The sequence below is a fragment of the Pollachius pollachius genome (assembly GCF_949987615.1).
Source record: "Pollachius pollachius genome assembly, chromosome: 10".
NCBI classification, from domain to species: Eukaryota; Metazoa; Chordata; class Actinopteri; order Gadiformes; family Gadidae; genus Pollachius; species Pollachius pollachius.
This window is the reverse complement of record NC_136943.1, coordinates 6,024,546-6,049,502: the sequence shown is the minus strand read 5'-3', so window position 1 is coordinate 6,049,502 and position 24,957 is coordinate 6,024,546. Positions and strand designations below refer to the sequence as shown.

At 50.0% G+C, this 24,957-nt stretch overlaps 1 protein-coding gene across 1 annotated transcript in view; it reads left to right on the top strand.

The window, feature by feature from the left end:
* enox2 (ecto-NOX disulfide-thiol exchanger 2) overlaps nt 1–24,474 on the top strand; it is a 120,549-nt gene extending 96,075 nt beyond the window's left edge. The window contains exons 7-16 of the mRNA XM_079744546.1: nt 98–331; nt 2,192–2,404; nt 5,518–5,624; nt 9,763–9,883; nt 11,958–12,145; nt 14,055–14,195; nt 17,733–17,798; nt 19,226–19,334; nt 20,558–20,643; nt 23,665–24,474. Coding sequence (XP_079600672.1) covers nt 98–331; nt 2,192–2,404; nt 5,518–5,624; nt 9,763–9,883; nt 11,958–12,145; nt 14,055–14,195; nt 17,733–17,798; nt 19,226–19,334; nt 20,558–20,643; nt 23,665–23,799 — 1,400 coding nt within the window. The 3' untranslated portion in view covers nt 23,800–24,474. The remainder of the gene's footprint in view (nt 1–97; nt 332–2,191; nt 2,405–5,517; nt 5,625–9,762; nt 9,884–11,957; nt 12,146–14,054; nt 14,196–17,732; nt 17,799–19,225; nt 19,335–20,557; nt 20,644–23,664) is intronic.
* Nucleotides 24,475–24,957: the final 483 nt, after the last annotated feature.

The following is a 24,957-nucleotide window of genomic DNA, read 5'->3' as shown; positions in this document are numbered from 1 at the left end:
GGCGGCCTGTGTCTCTCTCTTGCCCTCTGCATTGAAGTTATTGATTGTTTGTCGCCTCCTTCTCCCTTTCTTCCCCCCCACCCCCCCGCCCCTCCAGGCTACCGGATCCGCCTGGGCTCCAGCACGGACAAGAAGGACACGGGCCGCCTCCATGTGGACTTCGCCCAGGCCAGGGACGACCTCTACGAGTGGGAGTGCAGGCAGCGCATGCTGGCCAGGGAGGAGCGACACCGGCGCAAGATTGAGGAGGACCTCCTCCGACCCCCCTCCCCGCCGCCCATCGTGCACTACTCCGACCACGAGTGCAGCCAGCTGGGGGACAAGATCAAAGGTAGGGCGTGGGTGTCGCGAACGCCCCCGGAAAACGTGCGGGAGACGGATGGGATAGGACATGCGTAGCACACTATGTAACAAAGGATGAAAAGAGTGTGTGTGTGTGTGTGTGTGTGTGTGTGTGTGTGTGTGTGTGTGTGTGTGTGTGTGTGAGTGACAAAAATAATAGACAAAAATAAATGACACGGAAAATTGATAATGTGTTTTTGCTCAGGACAGAGGACACATATCTTGTTTGTGCGATTGGCCAAGAAAAGGGCCTACGATGAGGTTGTCGCCAAGGAAACAAGCAAAACATGAGCAAAAATAAAAACAACAAAAACAGCACATAGTCTTAAGAGTTATGGATTAATAATTAGGCTTATATAATAATAATACAATAATACAAGAGCGACACGGAATCTGCTCCTCTCTGCCAGTGTGTCCGCTCCACATCTGCCTTCAGTTGTGCTCTGGAAAACACCTGGATGGTGGAAGTGTGCAAAAAGAAACGGCCAGGAAATCGGCGGCTAATGCTTGATACAAAGGAGAACCAAAACCTCTCCTGTGGCCCCTGCCTTCATCCATTTTGTCAGCCGCCTCCAGTATCATATCCCCAGATACCCCTTCCCTTACCCCCTCTCTCCCGCTCGCCTCTGGCCGCAGCTTTCTGGCTGGGGAACCCAAGTTTTCCATTAATTAGCAATGACACTTCCAGGGCCCTCGGACAGGATCGCCACCCCAACCAAAACGGGAGCAGGGCTCCATCGCTCTCGGCCATCTGCCGGTGGGCTTTCGCTTAGTCTCCAGCCTCAGCTGGGAGGCTGTGGGGTGAAATAACTCTTAACAGAGTGCCGTTACCCACGAAGAATGTTCTTGGCTAATGGCTGTGAGCTTCGAGAGAGCGCTGTAGCGCTATGGACCGTCTAAATCGTCCCTTTTTTGCTGCACAGTAAACAGTTTCAGAGTCCTTTATTTCGGCAGAAACATCGGTTTCAGTTTTCTAAATGCACATCCCAGACCAGTCGGATTTTTGAACAATACCCCGACTTGCGTTGTGATGGCAACAAGCCCCGCAGTCACTCGCAGCCAATTCACCTGTTGACTGCTTTCATGTGCTTTCATCTTTCTCTCCATCTCCCTCTCTCTCTCTCCCCCCCCCCCCCCCCCCCCCCGGTGTATCTCTCTCCATCCTTCTCACTCAGCGCAGCCTGTTTATACCGAGAAGCCGTTCTTCTATATGGCTTTCTCTTTAAACTGCCAGTGTTCACGTTTCACCCAGAGTGTAATTTATTTCTCTGTCTCAATTTCTGTACTTTTTTTGTGAGATAGCTGTACAGCGATAACAGGTGTACAGTTACCAATATTTTATTTTTACACTCTTTTATACACATTTTTATTTTTAAAATCCCATCGTTGGTGTAATTGGCAGTGTCCACGTGCGTAGACGCAGAATAAACTAGAAGAGTTTTTAGAGTTTTTTCTCTCCAGGAACAATTCACTCCAAATATCCTCTCAAGAAAAGCCCCCAAACTGCACGCATGCATGCACACACACACGCATGCACGCACGCACGCACGCACGCACGCACCCAAACACGCACGCAAGCACGCACTATTTTACAGGTGGACCATTTAAGCTTTTTTTTATGCAGGCTGTCAGACTGTTGTCCTTCAACCTGATCTACACACAGAGAGCGATTGAAGTTAAAATTATTTCATACTTTTAAATAATATTTAAAATAAATTGACTTTGTAGTTAAGGCGGCAGACATTTGTTGCTTAGGCGGCCGCCTAAGCTGTTAAGACGCTGTGAAAACCCTGATGGGCTGACCGTTCCCACCTCTCTCCTCTTCCTCCTCCTCCTCCCGCCCGGCCAGACGACGGGTCGTTCCCGGACGCGGTGCGCGTGCTGCTGACCTGGGTGGAGCGCGGTGAGGTCAACCGCCGCAACGCCAACAACTTCTACTCCATGATCCAGTCGTCCAACAGCCACATCCGCCGGCTGCTGGGTGAGAAGAGCACCCACGAGAAGGAAATGGAGGACGCCAAGGAGAAGTTCAAGACGGCCCTGTCTGGGATACTGGGTCAATGTGAGTTCTCTCTCCATCGCTCTCTCTCTGACTCTCTCTCTCTCTCTGCTTCACTGGTCAGGCCATTCGCTACCAGGAGGCTAAGGCTATGCACTTAACTAACAATGGAGAGGAAAAAATACAGTCTTGAACTCGTTTGTCAAGAGAAGGAGACTGAATATTTAGACCCTCTACGTTCAGTGTTTAGAAATAGGCCAACAATTACTTTGAAAGCCGCCTTCAGGGTTTGCTGACTCAGGATTTCGCAGGCTATTAGAACTACATAGCACATCGGATCATTATAGAGGTTGCTTGATTAGCAAACGTCTTGTGATGTGTCTTATCTAACTGTACACCCTGTGCACAAAACAACTAGGATATCAAATTGCCGTTTAAAAAAGCATCAGGTTCTGACGTTACCGCACACATAATGCAAATATAAATATCTCAGGCATTCATCCTCTGTGATTATGATAATTAAAAGAACTTCTTCTTGGGAAGTTGATTGGTTAGTCGTAAGCTGTGTTTATGTGATTTCCCGAGTCTCTGTTGAAGCTTGTGGAGGAGGCCAGTTCTGAAGGTAAGTGTGTTGCCTCTCCAGTCGTCCTCTCTGCTCCCATTAAGTCAAAGCAGGATCATCACCACATATTCACATTGGCCTCCTTTTTTTTTATTTAGCTTACACTCTTTAATTGCTTCCCGGTCGGTCCCGGAATAGTTTGTGATGACAGATCTTTTTTAGGGGCTGGTGATCACAACTCTAAAAAAGCAAATTAAAAAGCCCATTTAACTTTTTTTTATTTATTTTCTGATTGTTTGGAATCGTCACATTAATTAGTGTTGTGATTTAAATCGGTAATAGGTTAGATTGAATGTAACCTATCAAATTCACTCAGATATTATGGGAGAAATTAACATTCCTAGTTGAAGGGCATCCCTGTTTAGTATTCTTATTGTTTGGATAAAATGAACTCTTCCTCACTACTCATTATCTCTTACGTACGTGGAAGCTGTCACCATAGTCACAAATCCCCATTACCAGCCTGGGGTCTGTTTAGTTCTGTCACTGTACTCGTGTTTGGGACAATGCCAGCGCCCATCTGCTCTGGCTTTGTAATCTTAAGAGCAACCATAATAAGGGCAGAAGCATCTGAAAATGTTGCTGACGCCGTTGCCTTCTCAGAATGGATTTTGAAAGAAATAGTGCGTAGGTGTTTTTTGTGCCGTTGGTTTAATCTGCCCGCCAACAGTCCCCAGCTGTGAATTTAAGAAAATGTACAACTTTACCGTATGCCAGCTTCCTGCACAGTAGACCACTGAGCACGGAGTACACACCACATTCACCTCGGTAAAAGCTTGTCCTTAGCCCCGTAGCTTTTTGCCTTGGCTCTGCCTTAAGCATCGATTGGCAACATCAAATTAAAGGGTTCTGGGAAGACACTATTGATCTCTGTACTGTTCCCTCACATCACTCTATATAACCCCCACACTCACACACACAAGCACACACACACACACACACACACACACACACACACACACACACACACACACACACACACACACACACACACACAGGCAAACACACAGGCAAACACACAAGCACACACTCAATGCACATCCACACAAAGCACATAAAAACACACAGACGCATGCACGCCCACAAACACACACACAGGCGTAAACGCACGCAACCAAACACACAGGCATAACACACAGACGGACACATACACAGATGCCAAATACACGCATACACGGACAGAGTTTAGTCCGAGACCACCTATGGCTCTTCTATTGACCGGCGTGTGCATTAGTGGCCGGGAGGCTAGCAGGGAATCCATACGGTCCTCATTGTACAATGAGACGGCTGAGGAGGCAGTGTGGAGGGTAATGGCTGTGGCCCCACCGAGTCCACCGGAGCAGACATTCCTATTCTTGACCACACACAGCCCCGGAAGGAGACACAGGAACCGCAGTTTCTCATTATCGTTGCTGTTTTTTTTTTAATGCAGCAACGTGTACGGTTCTGGAAATACACAAGCCATTCACAACCTGTGGCTACGGCTGGTGCAAAACCCAGTTTACAGGAAGGAGCTTTTTATTACTGTAATACGGGATTTGTTTCAGGGTTGTTATACTTTCACGAGTCATACGATGCGTTGAGGTTTTTCCGGCAAGAAACGTACAGAGCCAGATCCGGATGAGGCTATTACTATTTCCATAATTGTTGAAAAGTTTGAAAAGAAAAGTTTCACCAAAGCAACTGTCGAGACGTTCCGGCACGTTCCCGGTGTGGCTGTAAGCGTTGCGGAGAGATGTTTGTCGGGTATTCCATCTGTTGTCAATCCAGTTGACGGCCTTCTGTTTGGCTCAGTATTAAGTGGTGCACTTTCACTGCTGTTCACTCGAGTAGATGTGTTGTGTACGGCGCGCGTTGCGCTGCTAGATACGTTCTCTGCATGGAAACCTTTCCCCCGCCAACCAAACTGAGGTGATGCACTGGCATCAGCTGGTAAGTAGAGGACACTCGAGCACACACCAACACCAACACTAACACGCACACACGGACAACCACGCAATACCCACAACCACCCGCAACATACACACAGACACAAACGCACAAAAACAGATGCAGTTCTTTGCGTCCCTAGCTGACTCTGCTCCTTCCCACCTGTCCTCTCTCCCCCTCCCTCTCTCTCTCTCTCTCTCTCTCTCTCTCTCTCTCTCTCTCTCTCTCTCTCTCTCTCTCTCTCTCTCTCTCTCTCTCTCTCTCTCTCGATCTCACTCTCGTTCTCTCTACGTCTCATATTATCTCACTGTCCCTATATCTCATTGTCTCTTTCCCTCCTTCTACCCATTTTTTTCTACCTCTGTTCACTCTGTCTCGCTCTTCCTCACTCTCTCCTTCTCCTTCTCTCTCAACCTCTCTCCTTCTATCTCTTTCTCTCTTCTCCTTCTATCTCCTCTCTCCTCTTATCCCTCTCTCTCCTTCTCTCCTCTCTCTCTCTCTCTCTCTCTCCCTCTCTCTCCTCTCTCTCTCTCTCTCCTCTCTCTCTCTCTCTCTCTCTCTCTCTCTCTCTCTCTCTCTCTCTCTCTCTGAATGCTCTCTGGTCCTCCCTTGCCTCCTGCCACAGTTGAACAGATTGTGTCTGTATTCCAAGCCGCTTCCAAACAAAAGGCATGGGACCATTTCTCCAAAGCGCAGCGCAAGAACCTGGACGTGTGGCGCAAGCAAGCCGAGGTTGGTATTCTATACATTTCTTTATTTACCTATTTATGATTCTTACTTATTTACCGACCTTTATTCACGGTCCACTAGACCGTACACACTGTGTGTGGTGTTTACCCCTGAACACATTATATACTACCCTCTCTTGTGATGTCCCCATGTGACAAAGTTTCCTGCGCCGCACGGCACTCTTGATACGTTGACTAAGACCTTAAGCACCACGAAACTCAGATTGCACAGGGTGACGGAGCGATGGCTAGGAGTGAGCTTTGCAGGCGTGAACTTGGTTAGAAACAGTAAGTGCTACGATGAACCTCGGATGAAGCACCCCCCCACCCCTCCACGCCAAGGGTGGGCCGCCGAGACCACCAGCCGATAAGTGTAAGATAAAGTGTGACCCCGATACAGGCCTTCGCCCTTCTCTCTTTACTCTGTTCCCCTCACCCTCACACCCCAGCACCCTGTGAAGAGGGCCACGCCTCTAGGTGAGTGTCTGACCGTTAACAGTCTCCAGCAACAGGTAATCCTGCAACCTGCCTCCCCTCCTTCCTGCTCTCCTAGTCCTAAGTTTCCTTCTCTCTTCTCCCCTCTGCAGCATTTCCTCGAACCATCGATCTATCCATCCATCTATCCATCTGTCCGTCTATCTATCTAGCTCTAGTGCTCTCTCTCATCCTCTTATCGCTCTTTCTCTTCTAGGGAAGCTATTACTTTTAACCCGATATATTTAACTGCGGAAGCTACAATTTTTTACCCAATACATTGAAAGGCGTCGTCTAAATTTGAAAAGGTTCATTAATGGATGTAATTTAATGAATTGATGTTCACAAGATGAGAACTGTCGTTCATTGGTTTATTTCTTATTTGTTTTTGTTTCAGAGATTGAGATATTGTCTCAGTCAAATTGTGTGTTGATTAGCATGATGATGTAATTTGGGGTATGTTGGAGACGGGCATTGTCCTCAATCAAAGGGTCTGTTCAGATCAAATCGGTAAGTTCCTGCTTTCTTTGCATCTGCGGTGGGGAGAATATTAAAATGTAGTTTAATTAACAGTCTGGTCTCTTGCACATAAAATACAGCACAACTATGATTGCCAATGAAGCACCAACACCAAAACACACACACCCACGCACACACACAAATACTATTGCCAATGAAGCAGCAACACCAAAACAAACACACTCGCACACACACACATGCACCTACGTACACATGCACACACAGAGACACACCCACTCAGAAGAAGCAAAACATAACCCTAATGAAAGGCATGTGGCCCAGGGGCATATGGTATGGCAATATAATTGCTGTGGCCTTCTCATGATGAACATAGATAGATGTTATTCGGTTCCAAGTAACCACCAAAATAAGCCAGCGGTTGCTCGCGCAGGTAACTATCAGTCATGAACAATAATTATATGTGTGTGAAAGGAAGGTGAAAGTCTACCTCGTCATCACGCATGTAATTTGCCAATGTGCAGTTTAGTTAATGCACATCCCGAGGGAACAAAATTGTTGAAACGCGTTTGCATGTTTTCCAATCTTTGCGTGTTGGTACGAATAAGCTACAATCTGATACAATTCTTGGGTTACGGCCACAATGTCTTCAGCTTACTGGTCGGCATTGCAAACCTCTACCTGCTAGATGTGACGACTAAACAACTACATTGTAAATAGCAGCACAATCGGTCAACACTATTGAACATAGATAAGGAGCACCAAAACCGAATCGCCATTGCTCATGGGCTCAGGGAAGAATCAGGGTTGCCAGGGAGCTCTCCCGTTATGTCCAAATGGGCAATGCTGCAGCCTTGTCGACGCGAAATGGCATGATGACACACATACATGTGCAGCGTAAATACGCCTTCACCTTCTAGAAAAACAACCCAAACCGAAGAACAATCACGCTGCGAGCCAAGGACATTCCTTCTCCCCCGCCTTGTAAAAGTTATACTGCTAATTTAATTTCCGTCAGAGTTAAAACTCCCAGGCCCCTTTTCCCCGACACAGTGTTGTGGCCTCAAAAGAGCCCAGGTGATAAAGTGTGACTGTCAAGCTGCAGTTTATCATGGCGCTGAAAGAGGCCCGTTCTGCTCACTCATATTTTATATGCAGCGTGATTATCTGGCCCGGAGCTGGAGACCAGAGGAGGAGGGAGGCTAGCTGAGCAGCCAGCCCAACAGCAGAATCACACAACTGCTGCCTCCTCCTGGTGTGTGTGTGTGTGTGTGTGTGTGTGTGTGTGTGTGTGTGTGTGTGTGTGTGTGTGTGTGTGTGTGTGTGTGTGTGTGTGTGTGTGTGTGTGTGTGTGTGTGTACGTGCGTGAGTGTGTGTGTCTGTATGTGCGTGAGTGTGTTACGTGATTGCACTCAAACCAAGGGTGTGTGCTCAAAAGCTAGTGTGTTTCTGTGTGTGCGTGTGTATAAAAGCCTGTGTGTGTATGTCCTAGAAGGCAGTGTGTGTATACCTTTCTGACCTCTGCCAGTGGCTCTGGGTGATACTGTCAGTGGACAGATGGTTGGGTGGTTGTTTACTCTTGGCCAGGTTTTTTCTTCTTGTGCTCCATTAGCTATTCAGTTTCCATCAGCGCTGATATTTCTCTTCTTTTATTGGGACACCCCCCCAAAACCACCCCCCATATCCCTCTCCTGATTAGTTTCAACACGTGTACACTAATGCTTTTCTCTATGGGTAGATTTAGCTGTCTTGCAGATGTGTGCGTGGGAGTCTCTCTCTCGTTCTCTCTCTCTCTTGTTCTCTCGCTCGCTCTCGCTTGTGTGTGTGTGTGTGTGTGTGTGTGTGTGTGTGTGTGAGCCATCTAGTAGAGTGGTGTAGCACTGCAGTCTTGCTATCTGGCCCTGCAGCAGCACACAGGGTCTCCCCTATATGTATAGGGCTTGAACGTCACAATGCATCTCAGGATTCTTTTGTGGTTGGCGATACTTTGCCATTTTGTGATGCCTAGAGCGAGTGAGGCAGTAATGTAAAATCCTATACAAACGTTGAGGTACCTCCTGAACCATCTCTCGCATTAGAAACATTGTGGCTGTTTCAAACACAATATCTCCCTCTCATGAAAAACGAATTCACGATGAATTACTACATAATGACAACGCTATTACTAGCCATAGCGTCCCTATGCTCCTATGCTTCCAAAATGGAGGAGTCCATTGCTCTTTGAGGACACGATGTGCAAGCCCCATAGAGGAAGCGAGGCAAAGTATTGAGTTTAGAATGCATCGCATGATTACCCTCTGCCCACGGGCAATCGAATTCATCGAGAGGCACGCACACATTAGCTGGGGTATGTGTACCCCTGGGCGCTTTATCTCCCGATTCACCCAGACACAGCGCCAAGGTTTATTTTAGGTGATATGTCTGGAGATCGGTTGCCAAATCCGAGGTTATAGGTATGCACGGGGGGGGGAATACGGCCATGGAGGGAATATCGCCTTGTGTGTGATCTTTCGGGGCTGGTTTCTGGGCTGTAATCAGGCCGGTGGCCCCATGGGTCGGCCCAGCCTGTCTGGCTGCAGTGGCTGTTAGTGAAGCGCTGCGCACCGGAGAAACCGCAGGGGAGTCCTGGCACCGCACCCCTCACGGAAGATCAAGAAAGACGGAGATAACGGCGCGCTGGGGAGACGTGCGCACATAACACACACACACACCTCTCGCAGCCCCCCCCCCCCCCCGTGGCCTCCGTGCGCCCGGTTCCTTTTGCAGATGCACGATCCTGCGCTGCTTTGGAGTACAAAGCGTTGAGGTGAGGCTAAGCGCGCGGTTCTCAGCGGCCTTTGGCCGTGCCGCAGGGAGGAGAATCTGTGGAGGTGTCCACAGCCCTGGGTTTCACCGTTCCTCCGTTGCCGCTCTGCCCTCTTCTGTTTTTAGAAGCAATAGCGTCGCATTAAAAAGCTGCGTCACCTGCGGATTAAAAAAATGTGAAACAGGTTTCGTACCGATGATGAATTCCAAACGTAAGCTACCGAGACGCCAAGGGAAAAAAAAAAAACATTGCAACGTGATTTTAATTGTTTAATTCTCCTTTTTACAAGTGCATGTGTTTCCCGCACACGACAACCAATCGCCCCGGGGGCACTTCACTGCGGTCGTCATGGCAACGCCCGTGTCGCTGTGCTCGTGTCTTCCAGGAGATCAGGAACATGCACAACGAGCAGCTGATGGGCATCCGGCGGGAGGAGGAGATGGAGATGTCAGACGACGACATGGAGAGCTCCCACCTCGCCGACGGCAAGGACCTGGAGGACCCAGGTACGACCCCTTCATCACAACCCCCTTCTCAGCCCATTAACGCGCGGAGAGGACGCACACGCACGTACGCGCTCGGACCCGAACGAGCGAGCGCCAGCCGTTCAGCCAGCCAGGCCGCCTGGAGCGACGCCGCGCGAAGACTCGTCGAGGGTGCATCAAGACGCTCCGCACCGCCTCGCGGCCTGTCGAGCTAATGGCCGGACATTACCGCGGAAAACACACGACCCGCGCACACAAGCCGCCGCTCCTATGGTTCGCCATCAGCCGCCTCGCTTCCACACACACACACACACACACACACACACACACACGTGCTCGGCGAGCGCAGTCGTGCGGGCAGACGCACGACTCCTTTCGCAAACTGTTTGGGGTCGGATTGCTGAAGAGCCGTGCAAGCTGTGGTCGTGTCCGGCGAAGACGCAAAACTTAGCGGCGGTGTCAACGTCGACAGTCGCTGGGGCTCAGAGCGGGGGACACAGAGCCCCCCTGACACCCATGCGGGTGCCCATCCCTCGGTTATTACCTCTGCTTTGTAATCTCACACTTTACTTTCTGCCTTTTAATCAGCCCGATCGCAGCCGTTTGCTAATTGCCAGCCCCTCTAATCAGCATGCAAATGTATTTAAATGCAGTCTTCTACATCTCGATTCCCCGTTCTCGAGTGCCTCGACTGTTGGATAACGGTAATTACCATCGCTGTCAGAAACCGGTCATGTCGTCGCACTGTCACACAATTGGCTGAGGGGACGGGTGTAATTATGATACTTGTTGGTATTTTGACCGGCTTCAACCGGCAACTTCTCACACCCGCTCCCTCTTTAACCTCTATGCATGACCAGCCACAGTCAGCCCTGCCGCAAAACATTAGAAAACAGCATCTGTGCTTTAAGTCAAGCGATTTGTGGATGAAGAACTGTCAATCCGAGGGGTGTGTGGGGCTGGGCCGTTGAGGGTGGAAGCACCCACAGCTTAAGGCCAATGACTCTGTGCGTGTTTCACAACACGGGTGGATATTGGGAGCCAAGGCGGAGTGAATCCTGCAAAGCGGGTGACTTGCCCGTGTGACTCTGATGAGGCGTTCAGATCAATGCCTCTTACCCGAAACATGCACGCACACGCACAAATAAAACACTGAGTCATTGTAGTTAGTCAACGGTGGGGTTTAACTTTCTTTACACAATGTGCATCTCTTTGACAGCTCAGGAAAAAAAGACATACATATAAAAAGATGTATGCTATATATAAAACAAAGCCCTCAGGAAGGCAAACACACAGGCAAACACACAGACACAGCCAGGCCTCATCTCCCAGCCCGTTAGCCCATCGCTCCTGCCCAAAGTGCCTCCTCTCAGGCCCACAGAAGGAGGCCGGCCTGATGATACAGGACATCTGTGGAGCTCAGTGGGGACCCGGCGTTAATAATACCCACTGTCTGCTTGCCCCCCTTCAAGGGGTCAGAGCAGTGCTACGGAACAGCCTCCACAGGCTGCTTATTCAGTCCACAACCGTCTCTGCCCGACTCCACTGCCTCACTTTAGGGGTGAGGCTGTCTGGTCTTGCTGTGGGGGTACCGGGGGGGGGGGGGGGGGGACTAGTTTTGAGAACCTCAAAACACAAACGTCGTCTTTCTGGGACAAACCAACAATCTTTGAGACGCAGACTTCACAGTGCACTTGTAATTTTTTTTTTTTAAAAAACAGCAACTCCAATAAAACCACATACTGAAAACACAAATATTATTAGTAAGGTTCTAAAAAAAATAACACAGCATGATTAAACCACTACTTGCTCTGATATAATTCGAATTCCTACGGCCCAGCCGGAGAAGCCGAAAACCCAGCGTGGTGTTTACTTTTTGATCATGATCGACAGAAGGGCGCTCAGTTAATAAAACCCCGACGACGCCACAGGAGTCGGGGGGCGCTCGCTGGGGGGGGACAGCCCTTAAAGGTCCACCACCGATAACCAAACGGGGCGCGGCGAAGACCCAGAGTGATTCGCGGCTGCCGGTTGCGTCCGCGTACGAGCGTGCTGAACCAGGGGGCGTCTGACGTGGTACGCGTGTGCCCCCCAGGTGTGTCCCAGGTGGAGACTCTGAAGGAGGAGAACGACTCCCTGCGCTGCCAGCTGGACGCCTACAGGAACGAGGTGGAGCTGCTCAAACAGGAGCAGGGCAAGAACCAGCCAATCAGGAGCGAGGAGGACACCACGCACTCCCAGCAGCTCAGCTTCCTACAGCAGGCCCTACAGGGCATGCAGAAGGTGGGGCCTGGGCACGCACGCACACATGCACGCACACATGCACAGACAGACACACACACACACACACACACACACGCGCAAACACACAAGCAGTATTAATGAATCGAAACACGCTCCTCGGTTTTACCGTTCTACAGGGCATGCAGAAGCTGGGACACACGCACACGCACACAAAGGCATGCACAGACACACACACGCGCAAACGCACCACCAGTATTAATGAATCAAAACACGCTCCTCGCTTTTACTGTTTATCATTTATTCATATCCTATTCGCATGCAGGCACACACACACGCACAAACATAGACACAAACATAGACACAAACAGTATTAATGAATCAAAACATACTCCTCACTTTTAGTATTAATCTTTTAGTGCTGTGCCTCTCAACTGCAGGCACGTATACACAGAAACATACGCGCACACACAGACGCAGCCAGTTCCAGACACGGTGTGCTTTAATTTAGAAATTCATGTCACTGAGGTCAACCAGCAGTCTTCCATTCCGGATGAAAAACTGCTGTGTCATTGTATTTAGCAGCCCCTTACAGAGAACCTCACAGTGTTACTCGAGTAAAAGGGGGGAAATGGCACAGCTGCCGTGAGCAGCGACTAGTGCCTTCTAATGGCCAGTTAAAACCCACACACATGAAGACCTTGAGAGAGACAGAGATGCATGTTCTTGCTCATACATAGCAGGCAGTAAATGGCCGATTCGATCAGCCGTGCAATCCGTCGGGCAAAGGCCAAAAAACAAATATCACGGAAAAGTATAGCATACAAAAGAAAGACACCGTTGGCTGAATCATTACCGAATCCCCGGGCGTTCAGGGCACTGTTCCTGCCAAACCGCGGCGGTGTGTGAGACGCAAACTGTTGTCACACAACAGAGCCGCCACACAGCAGATAATGGATCTCAGGGGAAATCTTTATGTCCAAGTTCTCTTCACCAGGACTCCCTCGGAGTAACCCCCAGATAAAATCTAGTTTACGGTTACACAATAAAAAAACATGAATCATTTTAAAGTTGTGTTTCGACTAAAGATCACGATTCAGACCAAACCAAACCCCCATCCCGACACGTTGTTTGTTGGATACCGTTCCATACGGTACCGATTCATTTTTTTTTTCCTCTGTATATTTTTCGTCTCTCTCCACCGAGTTCGGTGTCAGGGACGGCTAATAGGAATTATGATCGATTCATGTTTAGAAGAAGAGAATCCATTACCCCCCCGCTGTGCATTTCTGCTCAGCGAAAGTAATTACCTCTCCCCAGCTTTCAACCCGGGGTATTGTTTATGGATGGTTAAACCAAATGGAAAATGCCAAGATTGAATAACTCTGAATGCTGGGACCTCATGTTGTGTCATGTCGCTACGGTTGAATATTATCCAAACAGCGTTGGCCTCCTTTTCCCTTTTTTTTTTTTTTCTAATTATAGTATAGTTGACTATGCTAAGAGGCATAAAGGAGCTCTGTAATTGGTTGCTTTTGGCACATGAAGTACACGTCGTAATCCCTGGCACCCCGCATGTCTTGCTGCGTTTTTAGCTTTAAGGCAAAACTTTTCCGTCTCACCGTGGATGTGTCTCACCAGGAGGGCTTACCAGCTCAACGACATTCTCCTCACGTTTATTGTTGACTCTGTCAAAGCTGAGCTCAAGCTCTGTTTCTTTAACATTTCTCCTCCTATACATGACTTTTAAAAGTGCTACCCTTGACGCCAACTTTACATCGCCGCGGCATGGGTGAAAACCGACACTATTATGAAAGTGTGGGCTTCTGCCGGGAGTTTGGAGCGGCTGCCAAACCTAAGGCTAGCAGCAGAGTAACATGCGACGTGTGTGTGTGTGTGTTAGAAACTCAACCCCCCCCCCCGGTGGATGTTTTCCTTCTTTTCTTCTTAGCAATTGTTGAAGATGAGGGATGAGTTGAAGCAGCGGGAGGCGGAGCTGGAGAAGAGCACAGACGACAATCAGCAGATGAAGAACCAGGTTCTCACCCTGCAGGAGGGCATTCAGAACCTCCACGCACCCCCCAGCCCTGTGGTAAGCACACACAGACACAGACACACACACACACACACACACACACACACACACACACACACACACACACACACACACACACACACACACACACACACACACACCGACAGTCACAAACACACACACTCAGACACAGAGGCAAGCATGCACGCACGCACGCACACACACACACACACCTACACACACACACCTACACACACACACCTACACACACGAAAACACACACACAAACACGCACACACACGCCCACACACACAAAAGTACCCACTCACAAACTAACACACACAAACGTACATACACACACATACACACACTGGGATAATTAGTGCAGCTCTTCAAGTGGAGTTAACAGGGAGACACTTTTCTGGGAAAGCATAGTGAATGTCATTGGCCAGCCCACGTTGGGATTCAGGGAATGAGGGACCGCGTTGTTCATAGTCAAAGGCGTATGGGATGAGTCATCGTTACAAAGTCACCACAGACACATGACACAATGCCTTTCGGACGACCGCAAACCACCACTTGCAAATGATCAAGGTGGCTGTCAAAATACCTGTCCCCCTTTGTGAAAGGCAGTTTATTTACTCTCGTACTGAATCTCTTTGTGGTATTTTGGAGGTTGGTGTTTTATGGCACTCGAATCCAAATATCTGATTTGAACAGGGAGGGAAGCTTCTGCAGTGCTAACAATCACAGGTTCCCACTTTTTCTCAGTGCGACAGCAGCCTCGCCATTAAAAACAATGATGGCAGGAGGTATCGCCACAAACGCCTCGGTTGTGGAGTCAACAACGACGGCAATATTAGCTGCCAAGTGCTTTAATCTACTTAGTCTAAATACACATGATGCACCCTTTCAAAGTGTCCCCGGTCCTTCTCCATTAAAAGTATGATATCAAAGCTTTTTGGGATTTAAGTGGCTCTACAGAATTATATTTGCGCATAATTCTGCCTGTATCACTGCATGGCAAAGGGGGAGCAAAAGACGCATTTAAAACCATTAGTCATTAATGTGATTCAGTGTCATTCTGCTTTAGTCAGCGCGGCTTGCACTCTAGCCTAGGGTGTACACATATATTAGAATTACTCAATGTGACAGAAATTGTGTTGGCTGCGCAAGGGGTAGGATATGGATATAAACGCCGCCACTGCCTGCGAAGAAAGGAAATTGAAATTCGGATGTTCCTCATGTTTCTGCGCTGATGGCTTGTCTCGCTGGATTTTTTTTTTGTGCAAGCAGCGTACTTCCCCAAACGAATTACGTTTTTATCGAACGAGTTTTAATAACCTCTGTTCCCTCATAAACACCGCCCGTCCCTCCATATTCAACGCAGGAAATTGTGGGCCTCCTTAAACGTTCTGCCGGCTGAAGTTGTAATGAACTGACTGCAGGGCATCCGAATGGCTCCTGCCATTTAAAGATCTAAAACTCTCAGGGTGAAATCATTATGTTATTTGATTCGTTTTAAAATAAAGATTGGTCAGAATTTTTTTTTCCTTTGTTCTAACATTTGGTTCCAAAGCCCCTTTCCAACATAGCTCCCAGTAAATTCTTGTGATGACCTTTCTGCCAACGCTAGTGATTTTCACTATCCACACATGCAGCCATGTTCCGGAAAAGTCCTTCTTGCACCCGTTCACACATGGTAGAGCAATGGGGACGGCCCAGCAGATGGCGGAAATCAAACACATATGGACCCCGGCCGCCATCAATCCCGTGGACTGAAGGAGCTCCCTTAATTCACATCCTGTCCGGTTTCCAGCTGTTGCGAACAAAATGAGGTTGTGTTGATATTGTTATCGGATCACCCGAAAAGTATAGATAGAGTCTCAGATCCAAATACATCTCAGCAGGGTTAGGTTGACGGTCCAGAATTCCCGGCGTATCCATCCCCTGTTCCCTTTCCCACATGGCCCACAGCGTGGAGTTACGGATGGGTGCAGGGTTACACTGGATGTGTGGAAGGGCCCTCAGCTCGGACATTCTAGTTTAGTTTTTTTAAACAAATCTGACTGTAGCTTCTAAACAGCTCCATGTTGAAGCTACTTATTCTCAGCAGAAGTCGGGTTGGTATATTTTAAACACCTTTTTATAATCTCTCTCTTGCGATGTAAACAATATTATTGGCTTCAACAAGAGGCTAAAAACGAAAATGCATGACATGAGACACTTGGGTGGTTGGGTTGTTCAGTCTGAGAACTCGAACCCCCCCCTCCCACACACGGACCATGACCCCATGCATGACGCGGTCTCCTCTGTGGAAGGAGCAAATGTTTAGTCTATTGCACTGACTTTAGTATCACGACCCTTCCTTAACGTTGCGGAGCCGCGAGCTTGAACCCAGCCCTGCTCCGCTATAACATCATGCGCTGCGTAACAGGAGCTTGCCTGCGTCACCGCGGTAACAGCCGTCTTCGGGGCCCGCCGGAACGCCACGGAATATCACTCGTGAATACAGATCCGTTGTGGTCAAAGAATTAGGCAAAGCGTTCCCGCTTTTCACGGGTCATGTTTCTTGATCACACACGTCACCGGTTTTCCACACACTGCGTGCGCCCCTCTCGTTTTCCCCGGGAATCCTCTGTTCATGTCGGCTAATGTCCCCTTTCAGGTCCGTGTGAAGGGGGATGGGGGGCCGGGGGTGGCTGAATTTATTGCCTCAGCTTCAATCAGCTCCTTCATTACCTAAGGATAACGCTCGAGTCTCTCAGAAGCTGTGGCGGAGTCACCCGAGGCGAGGCTGTGTCTGGGCAGAACCACAGCAGATGAGTCGGCTCGCTGGGCTGGGACGCCACATGTCCATAAAGAACACTCAGACAACAAAACATTCAGTTTTGTTGTCAAACGGAAAGACAACGCTGTCAATACCGCCTCTAAAAGAGACAACGTTGATTTGATTGTTGTGCGCTGCTGGATTGTGTCCGCCCCCCCCCCATGCTCGTACACCTCCGGTCCCACCTTCCTGTCAGAGGGATATATGGAACATATGCTAATTCAATCTGCCGGTTTGAAGACGCACATGAATCAAGGGAGGCAGTCTAATTAAAGGGAGTCAGAGGAATCGATATGTTTGGGGCAGGGGGGGATTCTGTTTTGTATGGATCGGGCAGGCGCAGCGGTGGCGTTATTCCGTGTAAGACAGATCTGTACAAGCTGTAAGCTCAGCCCTACCGGAGCCGTCACTGTCACATTTCTGACCGCTGTCATATCAGCGCTTAACTGCACTGAACAGACTCCCAGCCCAACCTCTGCAGGATGAAACGACCTCCATTTCTTTGTAGCAGCACAAGAAAGGAGCGTGATGATGACTGCGTCCATATGGAGGCCGGGCTCTGGTGTTGACTGTGTTTAGGAAACGCACTGTTGATTAGTCCTGAGGGAAAGCAGTGCCTGGCGTATGGACGCACTCGCGCCAGCACGCACACACGCAGGACACGTGTGTGCGTGCGTGCATTCATGCGTGCGTGCGCTTTGTGTGAGACGTGCTCCTCATTGACGTGTTCCCTCGCCCGCCCCGCTCTCTCTAATGCTCTGCAGCTGGAGACGTCGAAGGGGGATGAGGCCGCCACCGCCGCCGGCGAGGAGAGCGCTCTTCAGGCCAGCGTAAGTAGGAGAGGAGGGCGGGACCCCTCGGAGCGCCTCCCCGACGCCCATCTGGGGCACTCTCTCTCTCTCTCTCTCTCTCTCTCTCTCTCTCTCTCTCTCTCTCTTACTCGATCGTTCACTCACTCACTAATTCACTCACTCAATCTCACACTCGCACACAGCGTCCCCTCGCCATTCTGTTCCTCAAGACACAACTTATCATCGCATCGTTTTTTCTCTCTCTCTCGATCTCTCTCTCTCTCTCTCATACACTCACATACTCGCTCTCTCTCTCTCTCACACTCACACAGCTTCCCCTCGCTGCTCTTTTCCTCATGACACAACTGATCATCACATCGTTTTTCAAGGGACTGAGTCAGAATAAAATTCAAATTCTTTGTGACACCCCCAATCGTAATGAGCCATTCCCAGCCGGAAGGTTCTTGGTTACGACGCACAGTTTACCTAAAGCCGCCCATGAGCAAAGTTCTACTAAGTGACTGTAATATGAATGTACAGGTGTGGACTCAATCTTCATTGAATAATACATAAAGATATGGACAGAAGGGGGTCAGGGTATTCAGAGATGGATTCGACACTCCACACACTATACAACACACACACACTTGACCGATGCATACCTTAGGGGTATTCCACACGTCTTTCTGGGAACACGTTTGCTTGGTCTTCAGAAGACGAGTTCACTTGGCAGGCGGCCAGGAGCCGAGATAACAAATTCACTCAAATGTAGGACAACAAACACAAACTAGCCTTGTTCTCTGCTGTCAGAGCCCATCACAGTAAACAGTCTAGACATTACCCCCCCCCCCCCCAACATACAACCCCCAACAAGTCTCTCTCCCTCTATCCCACTCTCTCTATCCTCATCTTTCTCCCGCTCTCTCTCCCTATCTCCCTCTCGCTCGCTCGCTCGCTCTCTCCCTCCCTTTGTCTCTCCCTCTCCCCATCTCTATGCACCCCCTCCCTGTGACTTCATTCTGTCATGTAGCTGCGTCGCTTGTGTCTCTCATTGTGAGCGTTGTCTCTTCCCTAACATTACGGCCCACAGGTTTGTTCCTTCTCTCCGTTGGCCTTGAATCATTTGTATGCGAGTGTCCTCTGTGTCCAGCCCATTAACGCCGCTGCCACACTGAGGCAGCCGTGCCGACAGCTCGGGAAAATGACTTGGAGATGTGTTGATTTGTAGTACACACCTGTGCGCAGGACGTGCGGGTTGTTGTAAGTGCATGCGGCTAAAAGGAGGATATGAATGCGGCCTTAAAGTGTGGTGTGTTGGCAGCTAGCCCTGCTCATTAAGGGCTAGCTGCTAATGCTAACCCGGGGCAGCTTGAGGTTCTCTGACCATTGTTTGTGTGTGTGTGTGTGTGTGTGTGTGTGTGTGTGTGTGTGTGTGTGCGTGCGTGCGTGCGTGTTGGTGTGTGTAGGAGGCGACGGCGTCGTCGGTGGTGTCGTGCAGTCAGGAGAAGGAAGGTGTGCCGGAGAAGAACCTGCCACACAGCCCCGTCCAATCAGAGAGAGAGGCGCTGCTAGTCGGTACGTTGGCAAAAACATCGCCATGGCGACCGCACACACCACCACAGCACACGTAGCACACCATGGGATTGAAATGAAGTAAGATAAAATAAATAATAATAATAATGTAATAAAGTGTGAGCCCTGCCACAGAGTCTTTTTGAAGTAGACTCAATTTACATGAGCTCATGTTCCATTGAAAGCATATCATAAAGTAGATCGATCTACTGTGACTGTTAGGCGCGTCCGTCGTCATCGGAGGAATCGGTCGATCCAAACGGCCCCTTCTATCTGCGGCTCTGAAGTGAGCGCCTGGGACGGCTGTTTCCCCCCCCCCCCCCCCCCCCCCCCCGACGCACCGCCCAGCGCGCAGGTGTCCGCGCGGGCCTGCCGCCCGCCATAATCGCCCCGATAATGGACTATCCAAATGCTGATTAGCCAGAGCCCTGCCGTGGTGCCCCCCCCGTACTGAGTGAGGCAGCGAAGGCAGGTACTCACCGGAGGAGGAGGAGGAGGAGGAGGAGGAGGGAGACTCTCCCTGCTGGAGGAGGATGCCTCGCCGAGGGAGCAGATGTTTTTAGACAGGCTGGGGGGTAGCTCGGGGAGTAGGGGGGCTTCTGATTAGACCAAACGGCCGCCTAGCTTTTATTAAACACTATAATTCACAGCCCGGTTGCGCAGGATCCAGTTAAAAAGAACACTCAAAGGCGTGAAGGCATCCCGGCCTCCCCACTTTATACCCTATGATTCAAACACCCGTTTCCCTGTCGGTGAGTGAGGGCATCCCGGTCTCGTGGATTGACTCTGTAGCGTAACAGTTACAGTCGATTTAATCTACTTTATTAAATGCTATCAATGGAACATGAGGGCATGTAAATGGAGTCTACTTTGTTGTAATATATATGGATCCTGAACTGCACTTTATGCTATAGTATCTATTGGTCCCGAATAACAATAGATTGAGACTACTTATCAATTTGGTATGTCCCACTCTGTGCATGTATTCAAGTTATCGTCTCACTAACTCTGTATAGTTGTATCAAGCGTAACGTCTCACTCTGGTAATTAGTATTCAAGTGAATTTCTCAATCTCTGGTTTTATTTAAGATAACGACTCACTCTGTTGATTAGTATTCAAGTTAACCTCTCACTCTGTTAATTAGCATTCCAGTGAACCTCTCACTTTGTTGATTAGCATTCAAGTGAACGTCTCCCCCCCCCCCCCGCCCTTTGCTCTCCTCCAGGGATCATCTCCACGTTCCTCCACGTCCATCCGTTCGGGGCCAGCATCGAGTATATCTGCTCCTACCTCCAGCGGCTGGACACCAAGGTAAGCCCCTCCCCCCCCCCCCCCCCCCCCCCCCCCCCCCAGGCCAGAGGCAGACAGAGGGGCGACCCCCACCTCCCTCCCTCCCTGGTCACTAGCAGTTCTCACGTCCTAGCCTTTCTGAGCGACTTAGTGGGACCGAACCGGGAGCTTTAGGTCACGGTGCACTTTTCAGAAAAGCGCTGCCGTCACCAGTCTCGTTCTCCCAGTCAACCAATCGCAGAACATGTCAGCTGCCAAACAAAAATTTTGCTTTTCGGACAAAAGAAAGCACGCTGTCGCACACAAATGATCGGCGCTACAGTCCGTCCGTTTTCACAAAACCCAAACCGTAACCACTATCCGTTATCGCGACCGTGTTGAGCTGGCACCAAAGGAGCCAGCATGGCCAGTTGTCATTGGAACAGTAAACAAAGCACAAATGTGCAGCTGCTGGTTTATTTATTTTTAATCAATGCCCCAGCGCTCCATCCAAGTGCATCCCAGTGCCTCCCAGTGCCGTCCCAGCACAGAGAACGCCAGAAATACACAAAGCTCTGTGGACACAGCCCCCAACTCATGTGTTGCGCGGAGAGTCGTCACTTCACAGTAACCTGGATCCGGGTAATGCCAATGTGTCCAAGGTGCCCTCTTTATTTCCCCCCCCCCCCCGTTTGTTCAAACATTGATTAATCTGCCTATGCATATCCATCGCCATGGATCGAGCAGGTACCCAAGGTATCAAACAGGTTTTTTTGGTCCATCAAATCCAGCTTGTCTCATTCCTTCCCAAATAGATTGGGAAATTGGAAATGGCCAAAGTTAAATGCATTCAATTTGGACCGCTGCCTGTGTGTACAAACCAGGGGATTACTTTAGAAGGACACGCCTGTCGCGCCGCTGGCTGTCACTCAGAGGGGCTGCAGAGCTTCATAAGGCTCGTCCGGGAGGGGGCGCTTAGCCCCCAGGAATAGAGCCGCAGCCTCACCCAGTGACTGTCCATCGCTGCAGCTAGACCCTGCCGCCACCCCCCGCCGTCTCTCTCTCTTCTGCTCTGCATAAACCATGCACACCGTCTGGGTGACGTTGGATAACCGAGCACTCTCTCTCACGCGCACTCACAAACACATAAGACACGTACGACACACCCACACAAGCTGTCTGGCCGAAACCCTGCCAAACCTAATTATAGACGAAGGCTTCATGTGCTCACGGACAGACATCCTGTCTGGGGCCTCCTGTAGGGCTGACGCAGGGGCCTTTTGTAAGCCAAGGTGGCCCCGCTGTGCGGTGTGAGACCTCGGGCTCAGTCGGAAGCCCCTTGAAGACCTTCGTACATTTAATCTCCCTTCCAGAGAAACTAAAGCGCTTCACACAGGTAATAGTGCAGGGTGGAGCAACTAATGATAACCTGATTTGCCCTGGACTTAACACGGAGGGATATTACATTGTCGGAAATGGAAGTGTAACACGATGTTCGCACACGATGCATGTCAATAAATGGGATTTTATTGTTATCCGGCGAATGTATTAAACCAAAGCCGAACAACAACACTACATGGAGTAGTTCAGAACTTAATGTAGCCCGAAGCATAGTTTCAAGGACTCATGGCCGGCCTGTCTGTAACCGAGACAAACCTGAGTGGAATCGTTTAATGTGGCACTTAAATAATCATTCTGCCGGCCCACTCAGACGCCAGGAACAGCCCGCTCTTGAGGAGCCATTTTAAATCCATCATCGCCCTTCAACGCCAAACCGATGGTGATCGATATCTCCACCGGGGAAACCGTATTACCGAGTCTGCTCCATGTGATAAGATGCAGAGGAAACTCCCCCCCCCCCCCACACACACACAAGCCGACACACCACAGGCTTTGAGTCTCGACCCCGACCTCCCCCCCGCATCACGCAGGCCACAATACACGTCTTGTAGTCGAATCTAGGTTAGATCCAGATCCCGTGATCCTAAGCTCCGCGCCCCTATCCCTCTCTGGTCTTTCAACCCTGCTTCCTCCGCCCTCTCTCCCCTCCTCACCGCACTCATCAGCAGTCTGCCAAGAACAGCGGCTAAAAACAATTCATAGCACGGCGCCCCCCGCGCTCTGCCATTGATCGGAGGCTCACGCGGCAGGCTCCGTCACGCATCGGCGAGCGGGGGCGCAGCCGGCCTTGGGTTTGTTTAGCTGAGAGCTCCCTTCCAGCAGAGTTCAGGGACTCGCTCTCTCCTGCTGCTCCTTAACACACTGCCCACCGCTGAGCTCTGAGGGGGCACGCCTGCAGCCACTTCATCTGAGACACAAGAAACAAGCAGTGGTTAGAAAAATCGCTGATCTCGCCCTTCCCGTGCGTCTGTCTTTGTGTCTGTCTGTCTCAGTGTGTTGCAGCTCACCCCAAAAAGCTGCTTGACTCATTTTCGCAGCTTCAAATCGAGCGCATTGAAAAGAACAACACCTCACACTAGCCTTTTGGGTTGTCATGTATGCAAGGGTGTGTCAGCACTTGAATGCGTTTTTCGCATGCGTCAATCTTCCCCGCCCACCTACTCCACAAAGCACACATCAAACCGCCCAGAGAGGGCCGGCGACATCACTCGATGGCCGGCCCGACAAACGCCTCAACAACACGACTCCAATCCTCTCTGCTTATCTGAGCGCCCCACACGCAGCCCCATTGTCTGCCCTGACAACAGCCCTCATATCTCCACCACAGACCTTAATGCTCCCAGACAGCATCAGAAGAGTGCTACTCTAGGACGCTCGCCATTGGCTGAAACTGCCGTGACTCCTCCCTCCTTCTCCTCGCCACCTCCGCCTCACACTGATGGCTTGAGGTCGTCTTGGAAGTGTGAGCCATCTCAGGAAACCTTTATGCTGTTGTTTTACTTCAAGCAGCCGGGTCGCAGTGCCAGTGCTGAACATGCAGTTGGAACGTGCAAATGAACTGGGAAATTGCAAAGTCTGTGTTATCGTTCTGTTAATCATAGTGTGTGTGTGTGTGTGTGTGTGTGTGTGTGTGTGTGTGTGTGTGTGTGCGTCCTCACACAGATCAACACCGGTGAGGTGGAGTCCCTGTTGTCGCGGCTCCCCTGCACCTTCAGACAGGAGCTGTCGGGCGTCGGAGCCAGCCTGGAGAAGCGCTGGAGCTTCTGCGGCTTCGAGGGCATCAGAAGCGCGTCGTAGGCCCCCCGGGGCCCTCAGGACATTTGCTCAGCGAACACAGGGAGGGGCCCACGGAGGGAGAGCCCCGTCGACGTCAGCAGACGCACCGTTTTTTGGAGCTTTTTTCTGCAGGGGCGGACATTACTACGGACGCATCGAACAGCCAGTGCTTCATACCAAATCTCCACCAGACACGAGGGACTTTGCGTCGAGCACAGAGAATCGTAGAAGGATGTACGATGATCGCTCTGTGTGTATGTGTGTGGCCCCGAGGGACGAACGCAAAGTGTTTGCGTTGGGCAAAGACATTGTTTTATTTGAGGATTAGTCGTTCCTGAATCCGAAGTTTGAAGAGCAGATTAGTAGTCATCGCCGCGGAGCAATAAGGGCGACCACAACATGTATCACATCAGTTTAGTGGGAGAGAGAGTCCATGAAAATACAAAATATCTTTAGATATATCGGCTATGTACATGTCACAGAGGAGCGCGAAATGCGTTTATTATTTAAGTACAGCCCTCATGGGTGGGGTTGCGATTTTCGACCGTCACCGATTGGCTCGGTTGTGCTGTCAGTCCGGGTCAGGACTACAGGGCCACCCAGCGAGCCAATCAGGGTCTGCACTGACCAGCCCACCCGCCCACCCCACACCCCTGACCCCTCTGACAGTTCCAGTGTCACACTCTTCTCTTTTGCGGTTCCTGGTTTGTAAAAAATAAATCAAAATGAATATATTTCTTCATTTTCTGTAAAGGCTGTTAACAGTTGCATAGAACCATTTGTTGTTATACACTGTAAATGCTTGGATATTTTTGATTATAAAAACAGTTTTAAAAAAGAATAACCTCGTGTGTAGATATAAGCGAGCGAGGGGGGGGGGAACAACAAGAACGAAATCAAGTGCAGACTTCGAAAACGGTGCTTCACCAAGAGATCAAACCCTGCAGAGGAAATACAGCCTGCTGTCTCCCGTTCAGTAAACCCTCTTCAGAGTGCCGGCCCCCATCAATCCTGACCATCACAAGCACACAAGGGCCGCTCTCCACTCCCCTCTCTGCAGTCTGCCTGATCCTGGCCATCTCCTCCGGGGCAGGCTGTTGTTGCTCTAGTGGGAACACCCCCCCCCCTCACGCAGGCGTTAGAACCTTACACAAGTCTGAATCTGTCCCTCTAAAGCAA